Consider the following 18,777-nt stretch of genomic DNA (forward strand, 5'->3'; position numbering starts at 1 on the left):
AGGCGCAGGCGCAGGCGCGCATGCACACCTGCGACCAAAAAGTGGCCGGCCAAGTGCTCCTGATTAACTTTGGCAAAGTGCTCTGGTGCCAGGAAACAGCTTGACAAACGTCTGACGTCCTCAGCGGAATTGCCGTCGACGCGGCCAGCTTTTCATGCGCGCAATATGCAGGGATTCTTGTTTTGTCAATTTGCATGTCCTCCCATCCTCCCTCAGTCCGATCCGACCCCCCCACCCCCCACCCCTCCGCCTCCCTCCCTCCGTATGCTCCCCAGTGTCGGCGGCAGGCGGCCGCGCAGCGGTCGGTGCCAGCCCGACATCTGGTGGCCGCCGTGTAGCATAGCCAAACTGAAGCTTTCTTTTCACTTCACAGCAGGCGTCACCAACCTTGTTGAATTTGAGACCGGTTTGATACACACATCTCAAATGACAAATTTGCTCAATTACCTTGAATTATATCCTAGATCATTAAGGCTCGTCATCCATGTTCATCTTTTCTCATGATAATCATCAACAATTATTTCACAAGGCGACTGTCACATGCCGTTTGGTGTCGCTCGATCGGATTGTGTCAAACCGCCGCAGCGTAGCATCAAGGACTGCCCCGCTGTCAGCCTTTTGTTTTGCCCGAAGCGAAACACAAAGCAATCGGTGGCTGGTATCGGCACAACATAACCACATCTGCTGAAAATCCACAGCTACCCATCAGGTTGAGAGAACGCGCCAGGATTTCTTTAGCGTGTAAGCTATGCTATCTTTTCCCCGTGACTCTCCGTCCACCGCCATTTTTTCCCACCGTCACCTTTCACGTGCGCCTTTTGTTTCACGAAAATCTGTAAAGTTGCTTGCTTGTTTGCGTGCGCTTCGGGGTCCGCCCACGTGTGTTTTGACAGTCGGCAAAAGATACGTTTGCAAGACTTTATGGCTATAAATCTCTGCAAGTCTTCACTTCAGCGACATTCCTTGGAAATCATAATGTCCGATCGCCGGCGAGCTATTTTGAGCAGGCTACTCGTGCGCTCCCATTTGGAACCTCAAAAGTCAAATGAAATGTTATTGATGAATAGCACGTTTGGATTTGACGGAAGAGGATTAGGGCAAGGGAAGAAAAATCTTGGCAGGATTTTCACTTTCTTCTCGCAATTCCCCCTTTAAAGTCCCAGTTCGGACTTTAAAGGGAGAATTCTGACCAGCCTTCTCTTTCTTCACTGGCCCTAATCCTCTTCCCGAGGATTGATTTAAATGTACTTTGGTAAAAATAGATACAGTATGTGCAGTGTATATCATTCACATTTAAAAATGTGTATTTAATTTAAATGTACTTATTTCAATTCATTTGTCAGCCCACGCACAAGATAATGCAATCCCATACAAATATTACAAAGATTTTGTTTGAATATTTTAGAGGTTGTTTTTTTTTTTTTTTAATGCCCTTTTCTATTCTAGTTGCTTTATTGCCTTAAAAAAATCCAAGCAGTGTAGTTGAAAGGAAAATGCTTACATTTGGAAAATGTAATTACCATTTATATAAAATTTTCATTGGCAAATCATTTTTGTTTTGTGTTCCATCCTTTTTTTTCCCCAATTGTTTGTTTGTTTCGTTTGGCTAATTTGGCTTTTCAAAAGCACCTTGTTACAGTGGCGTTAATGCAAATTTGCCCGAGCCCGACAAGCTGACATCTGCAGCCAGACGAGACGAGCGGGAGGAGGAAGAAGGCGGCGTCCGTTCCAACTTTACTGTACTTTGACACACTCGGGACTGGTCGCACAAGAGAGGGAACGAGTCCAATTGAGAAGGTGAGTTTGGGTTCGTATTCTTGCGCTTTTTCCAACACGGTCGGAGCGTAAACCTTCCTGGCGTCAACGTAGGATTTGCCACCTTGAGCGCATTTGCCTTTCAAGCTGATCAATTCCAATCACGTCTTGCAGAGGGACAGGCGCCTTGACGACAAAGTGGCTCTCCCCGTCGTGTGCTGTGGTTCCGATTTAACCGAGAGTCGGCGCGAAGCAGTGCCGGCCGGCCGGCCGGGCCCGGGGCTGAGCTCCAAAGCAGCCCCCGCGCGGGCGTGTATTCCTTCTTGGATTGTTTTTTGTCCAAAAGGGCTTCAAACTGATTGAATTGAAAGCTGCAACGATGACCCTGCAAGTGTGCATGACTTTTGCACATTTTTCACATTCTTTAGAGGCGTGTTGGGCGTCTGCCGCAGGCTTGTCAAACACGGCAAAAACATGGAGTAGCTACACTTCAATCAGATCCACAAATCTGTTTGAGGCAGATAGATAGCCACCCCGAATTGAGTCAGGTGTACCCCCCCCCCCCCACTTCTTTTTCTTGTCTCCCAAGCCGTTGTTCTCACTGTTGGAATTTAACATTGAGCCATTTTGCCTCAAATGCGTAGCTACTGGGCGAGTACCACTACCAGGCATCAGTTTTAGGTATCGATCGCCCGTGGAGGCTGCCGATACCAGTCGCCGATACTCAAGGAGAAGAAAATGTGACATTGAGTAAGTCCTCCTCGGCAGTAGTTGGCGCTATACTGCGGGAGTCTTACACATGGACGAATCGTTGCGCGCCGAGAAGAAAGCTTTCGTTCACAATGTTTGGTCGCAGCGTGAAAGGAAATGTTATAGGTGAAAAGGATCGGTACTCAGTATGGGTGAGTACTCAAAGAGGGAATACTGCTATCAGTCTGGGAAAAAAAAGCGGAGGCCGCTTACACTCTGGGCTGGTCAGCAGTCAATCGCAGGGCCACAAAACTTTCCGAGACGTCCGAAGAATGTGACTTTTCCCGCTTTAGGAATATCCGCCGTCTTCTATGCGCCCGGAAAGAGTTCCAGCAGTCGGACTCCCAAAGAGCGGAACTGCGCAAGAAACTGCAAGCCGTTTTCAACCCTCAACAGGTGACGCACATGTTCCCGCAAGTGACGAACGCCGAGAAACTGGCGGCCGAGATTCTCAACCTGAAGGCTCAGGGTGGCCCTCAGAATCAAGCTCCTGTATCCGGCATCGGGGAACTTAGAAGCCACTCTTCAGTTATAGGAACAAATAAAACCTCAAAGGAGATGCCCCCCCAAAAAATGCTCACGTCATAATGACCGTGTTTGCGAGAAATAAAGCGAATGCCTATTTGGGTTGGTGAACGGCAGGTGAGTTTTACTTCACGTCAACATGAAAGGCGATGTGGAATCCAGACGGCTCGGGAGTTTGACCTTGGGCCGATTGTCGGTCAATGACGCACATTCGCGTTGAAACGCGCGTCGTCCGGCCGCCTTTGCCAGGAGCCGTTTCATTGTTTTGCGTTTCCATGCCCGACCGCTTTTTAAAGATCGGGGAAAAAGGTTTTGTCGCGTAACAATCGCCCACACGTCAAGCGCGGCATCTGCTACTTGCATGGTGCGCCCGACTGCAGAAAGTACAATGTTGCTTGGATCCAAGGTGTGTCTTTGTTGCAAATGACTTAGTGCCGCCGCCGCCGCCGCACGCGTCCGCGGTTGTCACTCCCAGGCCATCAGTAGCTTGTGAAAGGGGACGAAGGCGCCATGGCCAGGTTTGCTGCACAGAACGGAGAGGGAAAAAGTATCACTTTTCAAAATGATCTCCCAGCACTGGTGTTGGTGCTCGGTTCAGTGTGTCTGCTTGAGTTTGGACAGAAAAGGACGTGACTGGGCGCTCACCAGTCAAAGTAGCGGCGGCCCTTGTGGTGGCCGTCGCGCACGCCGTGATCGGGCGTCTGCAGCTCCACCCCGAGGTGGAGCTCCGACTCCCCCCGCAGGCGGCCCAGGAAACGGATGGTGCCCGTGCTGATTCTGCCGGAGGGTAGCATGATTCGGACCCGGTGGCCCAGGTGCAGGTCCATGGCGGAGTGGGGTACAAAAACCCGGTGTGGGCCCAGAGAACGTCCCGATCCAACGCTGAGGACGGACAGCCCGGACGCTTGTCAGCTCACGTCACACCACAAACAAGGTCCAACGGCCTGACCTTCCTCTTATCCGGACAGTTGTTGTCAAACAGCAAACGTGTTGACCTGAGCCGGCATCAACCGAGACTGTATTGGGCGGGGTGGATTCCCCCCATTTTTAAACTGGAACACGTAATGAGGAGCAACGTTTGAGCAGGAGATGGCTTTACTTGGCCCTCAATGTATTTTTGAGGCTGAAAAAAGATCAGCGCTTTTTTTTTGGATTGAAGATTGACCTATCAAATCTTGCGCAATACGGGTTTGACCACGCATGGCGATGTGTTGCTCTTTGACGTTTCAGAAAGATATTCCACCCGTTGCTGAACCTAACCCTTAATTGATCAATCTTACTACCGGCATTACTATGTTACATATTTTTATTATTCAAACCTGCTGCGCAAGAGAAAAAGCAGGGCAGATTCGGACTCAGTGCGATAAATTCATCTGGAAATACTTGCATCTCTGATTAAAAACAATGTTGAGCAGTGTTCCAGTCTGCCCCCAGCGGGTTCCATTTTAAGATTTTGGCTTGAAGGGGCTTCGGCATCAGGCGGCATGGCATGGTGGTTTGCGTATCCGCCTCGCAGGCGACGGGCCAAGCGGCCAGCGTGTGAATGCTTGTCGCTCTCTATGTGGACCGGCAACCAGTCCAGGTTGCACCCCTCTTTCCCATTCTCGGCTGGCTGAGGCTGCAGGTCCAGCTAACGGCTTTGAAAATTAACACCTACAATTGTTTTGCATGCATATTAAAAAATGTTTTCGCTGCAAAATATGTCCTTTCGCTACTCTTTGTTTTCCATGTTTATGAAGTACTGCATACTGCAGAATGACTGTAACATTTTTCAGTTTATCTTCACCTTCCTAAAATGGTGGCCTACGTCACTTTTTTTCTTCCGAAAACATGAAACACTGAAAGCAAAATATATATAAAATCTCAGGGCTGGCGTTGGTGCTCTCCCACTCGCTAAAGGTGTCATCCTGTATTTCTTATGAGCTGTACCTTAATGCTGAAGAGCAAGATGAGGCCGATGCGGAGCTCGGCGCTGGCGACGGGGACAACGGGCTCCCACGAGATGAAACATCAGACCCTCTGTCCTGATGCCGAGACTCACTGAAAGCTAATTGGAAAGGATACAGGCGATGGTGAGTAGTGGTAGCGGCTTAGGCTCGAGACTTTTTCAGAATCTTTCTAAACAATAAGCGAGTGGGCACTTCCGCCTGATATTCCCTCAAAATGGTAATCGGATGTATCTGCATGACTGCAGTATCACATTTCCACCAGTAGAGGGTGTTCATAGAAACGGTCAACACCGCTGCCGAAACTTTGGGGCAAAGTATCGACCTATTTTTGTGGTCGACTTTTTACCACAGGCCTACAACGATGTATTTTTGTTGTTGTTGTTGTTGTTGTTGCTGTTTTATTTTCCTTTAGAAATGTACGGTATTCGTGCGGCTGAACTTGTGGGTGACTACGAAAAATCGAGTGGATGTCCTAAATTGTTGTACGGACAATGATATCACTGTTATGTCGAAAATGTTTGGTTGACTTGTCTTTGACCAATTTAGCTAAAAATAATAGCTAGCCTGCTAGCTAAATTGCCAGCTCTCTCAAGCATGCTATCCATTTCACCGCTCTTCCTTGGTCAAATGTCTTGTAAGGGTCAGTTTTTGTGGTGATATCGGCATTTTTGCCATCCGAAAACGCCTGTGACGTTACGTCACGGTGAATATGGTGGACCCTCGCTACTTTCTTGTACTTGAATACTCGCCCGAAACGTCTCCGTTGTCCACTTTTTGCTCCGCTCTGGTCAGTGCTCCAGCTTCAATGATGATCTGTGCACAGAAAAGATACGTATACAGTAGTGCCTCAAGGAAAAGCCAGTCATCTTTTCCAGCCTCCCCAAAAAATTTTCTTTTTTTATGTAAGGTGCTTTTTGACCCAAAAAAATATTACTATATACTATTCTACTTCATCAAAACATGTAGAAATGACATAATGCAATAGAATGTAAAGAATTCAGCCATTTTTGCCACACTTTCAATGGGCATTGTGCTGCTCCTTCTGGAGCACACTTTATTGTAATTTACAATATAACAGCAAATCTGAAATCACATACAGATGGGCAGACAAATGCGTATCTTTTGGCTGACAAAAGAATGTCGTACTTGATTGCAAAGCGTCTCCTGTTTTCTTTGCAGCTCAGCAAACTTCCTTTCCCATGATGCTCTCTCGCATGCGATTCTTGTCCTAAGCGACAGGATGTCCTGCTCGGTTTTGCTCAGTCGTTTCTGGAGAGCTGCGGTGCGGTCCGGGCAGCCCGGAATGGCGGCGGCGGCGGCGGCCGCCATCTTGCTTTCGCAAGCTGCCAATCACAGTTCGCACAAGTGGATAGCTTTATACATGCGTGATATTCAGGCATGTTAAAAGGTGACTATCTATATAAATATCTACGTCAATTGTACGTATTTTACATCAAAGTTTTTATGGGTAAGCCGGTTTCCTTGACCCTACCTGTCAGTTGCTTTTGAGGAAAGCTTTTTTCTGCTGGGATGTGTTTTTTCCTTGGCAGGAACTGGATTGCATTGTATGGGCAAATCTGAGACATCAAAACCCATTATTAGAAAAAAAAAAAAAAGTTTGAAAAAAGAATAAAGTTTATTCTAGCAGCGATTCCCAACCACTCTACCACAGCACAGTAGTAGAGCTCAAGCGGGGGAACCAACGTCAACTGTTGGTGGCCTGGTGTTGTGAAGTTCGCTGCCGCCATCTAGTGGCAGAGTGCCTGTAACTTTTTGTGCCATTTTTATTTGGTGCTGTAGAATATGTGGCGTGGCTCAACGATGATTGGGAAACACTGTCCGACACAATAGAAAGCCTCACCCAAAGGAACCTGCAGGTGCACAGTATCCCTTTGAAAGTCCACGAAAAGATGGTCCGCAGCATGCTGCCATCATCAGGGAGCATGTTTTCCTCACATGCTGCTGATATGACTGAGGAGTCAAACAAATGAATATTCTTCGCATTACATTACTGTTACTTGTATACACAATCATGAAGGCATAAACAACTGTATTCAATCATGAAATTATTCAACACAAACAAACCACAGTCACATGATGCTCATCAATAGCATGGGTTAGCATACTCGCCTGAATAGCACAATTTAGCACAAGCTCACATGATGTCACACAAACACTATGCAATGCATTAAACTCGCCTTTGGGGGAAAAAAAAACAAAAACTCGCCTTTGGGCATTCACACCCAAGTGCAAAATTGTAACAGAACAGAATGTATATATATATATATCTATATATATAGATATATATATATATATATAGTAATCCATTTATTGCTTTGGCCTGAGTGCAAAAGCAGAGACGTTTTCCTGCAAATATCACAGGTTAGGCTCCCCACAAAAACCCAAGGATTTGCAAATGCTGAACCGTAACCATGCAGGGGTTGACTGTATCAAAACACAGAACAGGAATGCTCATCAGTCTCACTGTGTTTGACAAAAAAAAAAAAAATGCAGAGACAAAGCCGGCCACTAACCTTTGCCCCAGGCTTGGTCGAAGCGAACGAGACCCCAAAAAGATCATAACAAGGCGCTACCGGCCATTTTTTTAATCTTCAATGGCGGCAACTTTCCTCCACTCATGAAACGCACGCCGACCTGTTGCTATGCGTCCCGCTGGCGACGCAAATCGCGTCTAATCCTCTTAGTCGCCCAGTGACACGGTCCAGTTGCATGCGGGCGGCTTAATTTGCTCCGCTGAGCCTTGCCTATAAACGCTGCCAATAAGCCTGCCCTGGATGTGCACTCCTGGTCCCGGGACGACCAAGACGGGCCACAGGGGGGCTGTGAGACCTTTGTTCTTTCTCGCCACCCAAAGTATGTCTTGGGTAAGGTGTCAATTATAAGATCAGTCAGGTTCTCGCTCGGACATGGAACGATGGTCCCTAAAAGCGGTGATTTGGGGATCTCATCATCTGCAGTCCATCACGTCATCAAGCGATGACTTGGAAAATCTGGAGAAACGTCTGCAAGTAAGGCCGAATACGAAGACCGTGACCTTCGACCCCTCATCTGAAACGGACCGACACCAAGTGACACCAAAAGTATGCTGTGGTCTGACGAGTCCAAAGAGGGAAAGGCCCCCACCTAAAGTACAATTCAAGGTGGAAAGAGAACAATGGAACGCGTCTTGGCTTCTATGTGATCGGGTAACAGGCGTTTAGTGCTTGGACGGCACCATTGTCCTTTGGAAGGGAAGAAATGAAAGATGTTGTCCAACCGCCGCGATTCTCTTTCCGTGTGCAAACAAAACCAGCAAGTACAACTTTGGGAGTGTGACGCAAAGCTCGCACGTTGTCACATGATTTGTGCGAGTGTCTTTTGTGTGGCCGGGCAAAGAATTCGATGTTGTGTTGTTCACAAAGGCGCGATTGTTGCGTCCGGAGAGGAGGGCGGAGGGGAGGCTCTGATTTCGCATTGTCTTTGAGCGAAACCAAAGGGCAGGCCTGCGTAAACCGCATTCAAATATCTCCTGTCAGGATCACGGCTTCATCCGCCGGCTCGTTTCTCGAACCGCTGACTGGAGTAAAGTGAGAAAAGTCATCGCACGATGGACAAATGCAAGTTTGCTAACCGAGTTTGCCACCGAGAAAAAAACAACAACTTGTAAATCTAGTGATTCAACTCCTTTACTTCAGCACAAGTTAAAAAAAGAATTCAAAAGTACAAACTGAGAGAGCGAAGCGCTACCTTGAATTTTATGCGATCCACAGTGTTTTAGTTCTCCTTAGTACAGCGGTAATATTGGCTGTCTTTATGTTTTGCTGTAGCGTTTCTGTTCACATAGCCATGACTTCACCACCGGCACTCGGATGCTGATTGTTAGCCTTGTGTCAAGGGAGTTTCCCCATTGTATGATAGCATTCATGTAGCGCAGGCTATGTGGCTACTTTCAAATTGTTTTGTTTTAAGTTTAGTTTGACAGTCCCCTTCAGCTGAAAGTGGCAATAAACAGCTTCGATTCTCTCTTTATTTCTGAAGAATGCTCAGTCATGCTATCTGCTAATTTGCTGCTTGTTGCGCCGTGTGTTGGCTCACCTGCCGCCATAGGCCACTTGTGTCGCAAGCTACCACGGTATGTGTACTGAACGTGTATATATGTGGCAATATTGCTGAGCGTTAAAAAAAACCAAAAAAAAACTTTTTTTTTTCTCAACATTGTGATTTAACATGCACTTGTTTTTTTTCAGGCGACGGCGTCCAGTCCAACACTGCAGTCCGAAGTGGCGTCACCAGAAGAAGGCGGCCTAAGGCTTGGTGAATGAGGAGAGGGGAGGGGAGGGGAGGGGAGGTGACAGACAGCAGAAGTCTTGCAGGAGTTCTCATTCACTTCACCTGCAGCTGACACAAGTCCTGACACACCAGGTGAGTGCACCCGCATTGAATTTTTTCTTTTTCTTATCAGAATTGTTGTTATTGTGATTCTGCATTTTGTGCTCAAGGTACGCATGCGGCCGCCAATGGTCAATTTTGAGCTCATCTAACACTACTCACTACTTCCTATGCGCTTGAGGTGTTGCCGACAAATATGAGGTCACTTTTCTTCCTTCTTACGTTATTGCTTTTTTTTTTTTCCATCTTTAATTCACGAGCCTAAAATGACTTGTGAAAAGTGTCATTGAAAAAGAGGAAACTGATCATTGCATGCGTGTTTTTGGTGCCATCAACTTTCATATTATTAGATGGATGGACACACAAATAAAGAGATGATTGCATTATCCCAAAGGAAATAGCACATAACGTGATGACGTAATATCGTACAGAATATTCGTCGCAGGCAGCTGACGTGAGGACTGGCTCAATCTCAGACCCACTGGAGGCGGGTTGGATTTCTCTGTATGATGTTTGTGTATATGTTTACATTTATATATTGTGTATATACTCTATGTGTATATATATATGTATGTTGTTTTTTTTTATTTATGTCCTATTTTTGGCATTATTTGAAATGTTTTGCTCTGTGTCATTTCTAATGTTATGTTAACTTGTGTTTTGTGTCATTATTTTTCTGTTATTCATAGTGCTATTTTGTGTAAATATTTCTAGTACGATTCCTTTTCGCCACATTTCCCATTCTCTTCTTTTTAGCTGTTGATGCCACTTGGTTTTGTTTTTGTGTGTTCACGTCTGTAATTAATTCTTGGCCATGTGTTACTATGGCAACATATTCACCTTCTGAAACTCTTCGCTTTGCGGCATACGAGGACATCATGCTCGTGCAGTTGCCATATGAACCTGGGCCACTGTTGTCGTTGTGTTTCCAGGGTACGGAACCCAGAGGAGGCCGCGATGGGGAAAAAAAAAAAAAAAAAAAAAAAAAACAACAAGCGGCGCTCCTGAGCCGGTCTCCCACCGGGACCGAACCAGGAACAAACATATTTTGATGGCGTGCGCGGATAATGCGGATGCGTGGATGGTTATAGCAGCACTGTATCTCAAAAGAAATATTTGCCAAGGAGGATGGGCCAACCGCTAGATGACGTTTTGTTTCTGAGTGTTCAGGTGACAGTAATGCGAGAAGACAAATTGGGCCCCAAAAAAATGTGGCATTTTCAGCGCCGTCCTTTCTTTTGTCTCCATCGCCACAAAGCAAACAATTATGAGATCGCGTTCACTTCAACAATTGGTGCGATTGTACAGGGGAGGATGACAAAGCTCTCACAGAGGATATTTGCTCAGATGGCATTCACAAAAGAAAGCCATTAAAATGACCAATGAAGAACAACGTTTGCCATGATGACAATGTGTGCAAGCCTCATCTTTTTCCTTTTTTTCATTCCAGGCTCCTTTTGTGCCACCGCGACAATGGCCTCAACCACTTTTCAAATGTACACAGGTACCACCTTTGCTTATTTAACAAGCACTCGTTTACAAATGTGTCCTTGGTACAGCAGAGATGTTTGCCCTCGCCTTCTTTGGATTTGCTTTGTCAGATGACATAACTAGCATCGTTTTTTTTCCTATGGGGAGAAATTGTAGCGTATTCTCCAGTTGTCGTCAAACCAAGTACCACACCGTCACGCTGTTAGCATGACTGCCTAGCTCATTTTTTGTCTTTGAGATAAAAAAAAAAAATGAATAATAAAAGCAACAGATTGTCATGTATTGAGAACAAAGTCATACTATCCAAATCAAGGTCATAATCAGACAAAAACAAAGTCTTGCTCGCGCAGGAGGCGTCCAGGCTGGTCCGCCAGTCTTAAGGCCACGATAGACCAAGCGGACGTCGGTGGGCGTCGGATCGCGCCGTCTGATTGATGTAGCGAACACCGTCGTAGCATCCCACCCCGCCAGGAAGCGTCTGCTGGGCGTTTCGGCATGTGGAATGGGCATCGTAACATTTGCTCACTCTCATTGGCTGTTCGCTAGCCAATCGGCGCACGGGGCGAGACCAGGAAGAATCGAACGCGGAAAAATAATGAGCACGCCTTCATCTTCTTCCAAGTACAAGAGCGAGCGTTTGACAATGTGAGTATTGCACGATACCGTGTCAAGATTTGCTTCGCGTGGGCGTTCGGTGTGAGCGAAAACTAGAGCTGAATGCGTTGTTGGACTTTTTATAATCTGCCCCCGGCCAATAGCTTTCCGGTTGGCTTTTCCCTACCCCTGAGGAATAGTGACTAGCGCCGCCGATGGTACGGAAGGGGATTGCGCACAAGCTCCTTTCACGCTCAGCGTCGCTTTGTGTCGTTGCCGCGTGTTTTTCCAGCGTGACGTCCCGACAGTCGACACAGGGGGTTAGCGTCGCTCGCACTTGGCCAACGGCGGATTGGTCTAGCTAGGCCTCGATGGTTGACTTAGAAGGAGATGATCTGGAATTGCCATGGCAACGACGGGCTCCATGTGATGGTGATCGCTGTGGTATGCCGCCTCCTTTAAGTGCTACACCCAAAAAACTCACTGCCCAATTTCAATTCAGCTGTATTTAACTTTCACCTTCAATACATTTACATACATTTTTTTTAAGGTTTATAGTATGAGGGAATATTTCTTTAAACAATAATAATAAATAAGACAAGAACATGATTTTATTTCAATAATGTTCAATGTTCCTTTTAGTAATAAAACATCTGCCTATGGTTAAATGCAGTGTATTTGACAGATTTTTTTCTTCTTTTTTTGCATGTTTTGTTTTTGCAGGCTGGATTGATGTCACGCCACCACGTCTGCTCTTATTCCCTCTACTTCTCGTCACGATGTCAGGAGGCAGGTCCGGCGCCACCTCGTCTTCCCCAGCCACCGGGATGGCCGCCTCCACATCCATAGGTACAACCGTGCCCCCCGCCGTCTCGCCTTCCACAGGAGCACCCCTGACCGCCACCCCCCAACCCCCCTCAAGCACGCCTTTATCCACAGCAGCCGCTACCGTGTCGTGGTCGTCCTCCTCACCTGTTGCTATGGCCACCACAAACATGCCTTCATCCGCAGCAGCCGCTACCATGTCGTGGTCGTCCTCCTCACCTGGTGCTATGGCCACCGCAACCATGCCTTCACTCACAGCTGCCGCTACCACGTCACGGTCGCCCTACTCACCTCCGTCTACCGCCGCCACAAACATGCCTTCATCCACAGCTGCCGCTACCACGTCACGGTCGCCCTCCTCACCTCCGTCTACCGCCGCCACAAACATGCCTTCGTCCACAGCTGCCGCTACCACGTCACGGTCGCCCTCCTCACCTGTGGCTACCGCCACCACGAACATGCCTTCGCCCACAGCAGCCACTACCACGTCGTGGTCGTCCTCCTCACCTGTGGCCACCGCCGCCACAAGCTCACCTTTATCCACAGCTGCCACTACCAAGTCACGGTCGCCCTCCTCACCTGTGGCTACGGCCACCACGAACATGCCTTCATCCACAGAAGCCACTACCACGTCGTGGTCGTCCTCCTCAACTCCATCTACCACCAGCACAAGCTCACCTTTATCCACAGCTGCCACTACCACGTCACGGTCACCCTCCTCACCTGTTGCTATGGCCACCACAACCATGCCTTCATCCACAGAAGCCATTACCATGTCGCGGTCATCCTCCTCACCTGCAGCTACGGCCACCGCGATCTCGCCTTCATCCACAGGCGCGGTAACCGGCGGCATGCGGACATGGCCCGCCGGAACAAGCGCTGCTGGTTTTACGCCTGCGGCTTCCACAGGCTCAGTCGGTGCTACTAATACAGGAACCATCTCTGCCTCCTCCTCCGCAGCCACGCCCATGACCGGCGCCAGCTCAAGTCCAAATAGCGGCTCGACAATGATGATGTCATCCACCACCATGGCGTCAACCGGTTTGTTGTTGTTTTTTTCGTGGTTAATGTCATTCATATTGTTTCCCGGTGTGAACAAGCCCTCGTCCATCTAGTAACCCACAGGGAGTTTATATGATCTATATACTGCGTATCTATTGATAGATAGATAGATAGATATTCTCATAACATTAGATAATATTGTCAGAAAAAAAAACAAAGTTGAAATTGAGAATGAAGTCAGAATATCATGAGAAAGAAAACCTGTATCCAAGAAAGTCTTTCTTTTATTTGGGCAAGGAAATGTTTCCATGTTACGAGTCACACAAGCCAAGCAAAAATTGTAATCACGCAAAAAAAGGTTTTGTTTCTGCGCCTAATACAGGCAGCGCATCTGTCTCCTCCTCTTTCGCAGCTAGCGCGCCCATGTCCGGCGCAACCTCCAGTCCAAACAGCGGCTCTGGAACCACGACGATGACGATGACGATGACGATGACGTCCACATCCGCCAGTATGTTTCGCATCGCCTCTTTATGTCCTTCGTGTTGATTCTGAGTGGAAACAAAGCGGCGGCCGTCTTTCTACTTTTGTTTTCTTCCAAAAATGCTCCACTCACGTTCCTAACACAAGATCCGCACCTGGCCCGTCTTCCCATCTCCCTGCTCCTCGTCTCCCTCCACAGCCATGGCCAAATCCAGCAGCAGCAGCAGCAGCAGCAGCAGCAGCAGCAGCAGCAGCAGCAGCAGCAGCAGCAGCAGCAGCAGCAGCAGCACAAGCATGACCTCCAGTCCAAACGCCGTCCCAACCGTGATGACGTCCACCACCAAGGCGTCCGCCTCCGCCAGTAGGTTTGGTGTCTGCGGTTGCCGCCAACCACGTTGTTCTTGGCTGTAAAAATGCCACGTCTCCACAGCCGTGCCCGTGTCTGGCGCCACTGCGGCCATGAGTCCAAACACTGGCTCCGGCCACCCCGCCACGATGACAACGTCCACCTCCTCCACCGGTAGGTTTTCTTCCACTGTTTTCTTTCCCTTATCTTCCTACGTTAACAACCCAATTCGTCTTTACAGGAAGCGTGGCCAATACGACAATGACAACAATGGACATGGCAAGTCCAACGCAAATACAGTCCTTCCATATTGCTAGCTGGCTACGCCTTTAGCGCCGATCGCCAGCCTCTTTATTTGTCTCCCGAATGCAGATATACTGTCCGGTGTTTTCGTGTAATTGCTCGGAATGCAACGCAATGTACGCCAGTCAAAATGCCACGCGGTGTGCCAGCGGCGAATGGTGTCAGGTAGGCAGGCCGGGCACCGCGTCATCTTCATGCTAAATGAGCAAGAAAACAGGTTTGGTAACCGACTGCCCCTCTGACGTCTGCTCCGTGAAACACTGGCATGGGAACACAAGTTCACGACATCCAGAGAGATTTTTGCATCGCATCCAAAAAGAACATTTAAGATATAATCGCGATGGATAAATTATGGACATTTGTGGCAGCAATGTTAGTTAGCACAGCAAAGCAAGCTAGTTGTTTGCTCCAAAACAATTTGCTGAGTTGTTTATACTTCTATCTTTAAGTTGGGGGGAGATACAAGGGACAATTCATTTCATTTTTCATTTGACCTTAATGAGATTGGAAAATCTCAGAATATTGTGAACTCCTGCTCCCAACGTCAGTTGCTGGAAGAAAAGATGAATCCAGGCATTGATTATCAAATCTGTACCGTCATGTTTGCACTTCCTTTAAATATTGATCTTATGCCGGAAAGACCAGATGTTTCCAAATCTGTTTGTGTGTTATTCTGCTACCAATCAGCTGTTGAAGATGGATCTGATGTACTACACGGCTAACTGCAGCGCGTCCTGCAGTCGAGGATGCGCCAACGCCACAGACGGCAACTGCGCCGCCGGCTGCTGCAACGCCACGGGCTGCCTCGCCGACGCATTCGCGTCCCTGGCCACGATGACGTCCACGGGTAACATTTCTTCTTCCGATTTTCACGTGGCGATGCAAAATCATCCATCCATCCATCCATCCATCCATCCATCCATCCATCCATCCATCCATCCATCCATCCATCCACTTTGCCTCCCGCTTTATCTTCAAGTGCCATTCTTTTACAATGGTGTCTCTTTGCTCTTCCCCAGTAGTTGCTCCGACCACCAAAACTGTCCCCATGGCGATGACTATGGCCCCTACCCAGCAAGCTACAACAACTAACGTGAGGACAAAAAGACATTCAAAATCTCTTGTCCAATACCGCATACCGGGCCCGTAACGATGTCTGTGATAGTACCAAGACGGACCGGTGAGGAGCAGCACTGCGTGTGCCCAAAATGCAAAGACGAAGAAATAGAAAAGAACTATTTAACTCATCTGGTGGTAAAATCGGAGAATTCATTTTTCTTGCGGTGAACGACAGCTGTATCGAACTTCCCGATTGGTCAATTTCCCGATCTCCGGCTCGGCCAAACTCTCTCGACCACACGCGTAAAGATTTGCGATCGTGAATGTTGAACAGGTTTACCATTTACGATAGTCAGACCCGACCTTTTTCCGAGCAGGCCCGGGAGAACAAAAACTGCGCTTGGAACAAGCCGCACCACAGGATAAATGGCTCTGGATAACCTTTCGGAGATATCCGATAATCGGCCTTAACGGACTTTAATACGAATGGAAGGAAAATGCTCAAATTCGGCCAGAGGGTATGTGCGTGCCCCACTTTTACAATTGTCGGCCCCAGTTGTTTACCGAGCAGGTTGGGGAGAAAAATCACACAAACACCACGCACCACAGGATAATCACTGACGATAATCTTTTATAGACATCCAATAATCGGTCCTATACTTGACTTTGATTAGAATAGGGAAAAACACTCAAAATTAGCCAATTGTCTGTCGATAAGTGCGTTACCCGACGTTGTCTTGCCCCAATCGTTTTCCGAGCGGATTTGGGAGAGAGATGACACAAACCACCCCACACCGCGCGATAATCCCTCAGGATAATCTTTGATGGACCAACCCTATCGGTGACTTTGATTATAAGGGAGGGAAATCGAATGTGGCCTAATTGTCAGTCCGACAGTTTTTCAAGCCGATCGTGACGGAAAAATCACTCCTGACACACCCCGCATCGCAGGATAATCTTTGAGTGACATCCGACAATCATTCACTTTGCGGACTTGAATTAGAAGGGGGAGGAATGCTGAAATACGGCCCAATTTTCGGTATGTGTGCGCCCAGTTTTAGGCATAGCAACAGGGTAGGCTACGCTAACAGCGGCTATGGAGTCATCCCGCGCGGTGAAAAAAAAGACACTGTGTGTTTGTGGTGCATCAGCAGCACCGTGGGTCAAATTTTGCTCCTCTCTCAGGGAAACAAATGCCACCGAGGGACATGCACCGGTGCCACCTGCTACACCAGCTTTAGCAACACGCTGCACACATGCTCCTCCACACAGCTGCACTGTCAGGTGAGAAGCACACAATGTGTGTACACACGATTGAATTTCATATTGTACGTGACATGTAAATGAATGGTTAACACTATAGGTTGGATTGGATTGCATTGTGTTTCTACATATGTGCCAAAGCCAAATGCCAAATATGTGAGGTTCCACTGTCCGTGCCGTATGATTTCTTGGCTCCCGCGCCATCCTTTGTCCAGCTGACAAAGCAAACGGTCAGCGGCGACACGCAGTGGACAGCGGGCTGCGCCGGCGACTGCTCGGGCCAGACGCCGTGCAAGAGCGCCACGCCGCCTCCCTGCCACCTGGAGTGCTGCGGCGCCAGCGCCACGTCCTGCCTGTGGCTCAACGGGACTCTCAACCACGTGTCCTCCCGAGGCGCTCGCCTTCACGCGGGAGCGATGAGGTCCGCGCTGGGCCTCCTGCTGGCCTTGGGCCTCCTGCTGTGAGGATGCACGTTGTATGCGGCATGCATCATCTGCGTCGCTGATTTTATAAGATGTTTGGAAACATTTAAGCACACACTTGGACTTTTATTTTTGTTCCACATTTCAAGGTCACCGCCCATTTCAGGAGACAATGCGTTATTGCATAATTGGCCAACAGAAAAGGAAATTCTGCCTTTACAACAACAATGCTCAGTTTTGAGGGCTATTAACATGACCATGCACGACTCGCGATAAGTAAAGGCCAAATTTACGATACATGTTACGATCGCCCTGAAATCTCACTTGAAAGCCCAAGAATAGTAACTTTTTGTCATATTTTCCTTGAGGATGCAACTGCAACCCTAATAACAATCATAACCTTAAATGTATTCAGTTAAGGTTTCAAAACTGAGCATTCATTTCCATTGTGCAGGCGTGGCTAATGAATTGTCTAGCGCCAAAATCCTTTCTCCTCATTTCCGTCGTTTATAAAGCCATGGCGAGAATAATGTATAGCTGTGACAATATATTAATATGCACTTTATGCAACACCAGCAGGGAGCTGTCTGAAGGCCAGCTGGGATGTTTTCTTTTCGCAGAGGCTTTTCCTTAGTTACTTCTGTGTTGTTGTTGTTGTTGTTGTTGTTGCTGTTGTTGTTGTTGTACCTTACCTTAGTTGACATGACAAGTCTATAATGTCTTTAAATTATATTCTAAGATCATAGTGGCATCAGGTCAAGCGTTTTGTCTTGTAAAAATATGGTCATTTCTATATGGAAATAAAGCTCATCAACCATATGCCTGGTGAATATGGATTGGGAATTTGATCATTTGGCAACATTATGTCATTTCAAAAACTAGTATGCCCAAACTAAAAGGCTTTAGCAACAGCTATCGGAAATGGGGAAAATCGTCCACCAGATGGTGCTGTTTTTCTTTTGATCGTGTATTTTGTTTAATCCAAAGCAGTGATTCAAGTGTGCATGTACAATCCTGTTCCATAATCCTTACTGCAATCAAGGAAGTCACAATTCTCCCAGTTTGCATTTTATTATTCTTTAATCATGTTTCCAGTTTTATGAAAAATAAATTATTTTACTTTGTGGTATTAATACGATTTTTTAAAGCACATTAGACTCTCAATCAGATAGCGACTAACCTACCTACCTAATTTTTTTTTTCTTTTTTTTTTTTTAAGTTTGGACGTTTTGAAATGACTCATAAATTGTTTCTGTTTGTAATAACATTCATTCATAACATTTTCAAAAGCACATTAGACACTAGACAGTTCCAACTGACAAAAGACACATTCCGGCTCGCTAGCTAACATTAGCTAACAATTCTGAGTGAGGATACTCTTGACCCACGGCCTACGATGTGTGAATGAAAAGGAGACATATTTAAGGGTTAATGGGCATGTCTTCTCTCAACATGTTGATGCCTGAGAAGCTTTCACACAAGCAGAGTGCAATAATCCTCTTTAGATCACCTGAGCTTTGTGTGTGCGTGTCTGTGTGCGTGTGCATAATTTGTCTCTGTCTCTTGTTTGTGCGCGTGTATACATTCTCAAAACAGTTGGCTCAAAAAGTGTACGACTCAACTT

General features: G+C 47.2%; 2 protein-coding genes across 11 annotated transcripts; one reads left to right on the top strand and one right to left on the bottom strand.

The window, feature by feature from the left end:
* Positions 1-3,133: 3,133 nt before the first annotated feature.
* On the bottom strand, positions 3,134-8,264 carry LOC147142848 (uncharacterized). Of its 2 annotated transcripts, none has more exons than XM_086038692.1 (8): positions 7,514-8,264; positions 6,841-6,950; positions 6,472-6,556; positions 6,126-6,322; positions 5,717-5,792; positions 4,960-5,077; positions 3,676-3,912; positions 3,134-3,553 (listed from the first exon to the last, which is right to left on the bottom strand). In XM_086038692.1, the coding sequence occupies exons 2-8, from the start codon at positions 6,922-6,924 to the stop codon at positions 3,496-3,498; spliced, it is 855 nt and encodes a 284-aa protein (XP_085894818.1). In that variant the 5' UTR covers positions 6,925-6,950; positions 7,514-8,264; the 3' UTR covers positions 3,134-3,495. The 2 variants fall into 2 exon arrangements, with proteins under 2 accessions (XP_085894818.1, XP_085894819.1); XM_086038693.1 differs by having other exon boundaries at positions 5,729-5,792; positions 7,514-8,263.
* On the top strand, positions 7,748-17,987 carry LOC147142849 (uncharacterized). 9 transcript variants are annotated; one of them, XM_086038687.1, is made up of 15 exons: positions 7,760-7,864; positions 7,958-8,140; positions 9,227-9,401; positions 10,819-10,872; positions 12,177-12,302; positions 12,393-13,319; positions 13,693-13,788; positions 13,960-14,121; positions 14,191-14,280; positions 14,348-14,385; positions 14,479-14,574; positions 15,097-15,256; positions 15,429-15,502; positions 16,654-16,752; positions 16,947-17,987. In XM_086038687.1, exons 4-15 carry the CDS (start codon positions 10,842-10,844, stop codon positions 17,193-17,195), a joined length of 2,148 nt encoding a protein of 715 aa, XP_085894813.1. In that variant the 5' UTR covers positions 7,760-7,864; positions 7,958-8,140; positions 9,227-9,401; positions 10,819-10,841; the 3' UTR covers positions 17,196-17,987. The 9 variants fall into 9 exon arrangements, with proteins under 9 accessions (XP_085894812.1, XP_085894811.1, XP_085894817.1 ...); XM_086038686.1 differs by having other exon boundaries at positions 7,748-8,185; XM_086038685.1 differs by having other exon boundaries at positions 7,748-8,140.
* Positions 17,988-18,777: the final 790 nt, after the last annotated feature.

This window comes from Filicampus tigris, chromosome 8, assembly GCF_054856515.1.
Source record: "Filicampus tigris isolate MCC_2025a chromosome 8, RoL_Ftig_1.0, whole genome shotgun sequence".
Classification (NCBI taxonomy): domain Eukaryota; kingdom Metazoa; phylum Chordata; class Actinopteri; order Syngnathiformes; family Syngnathidae; genus Filicampus; species Filicampus tigris.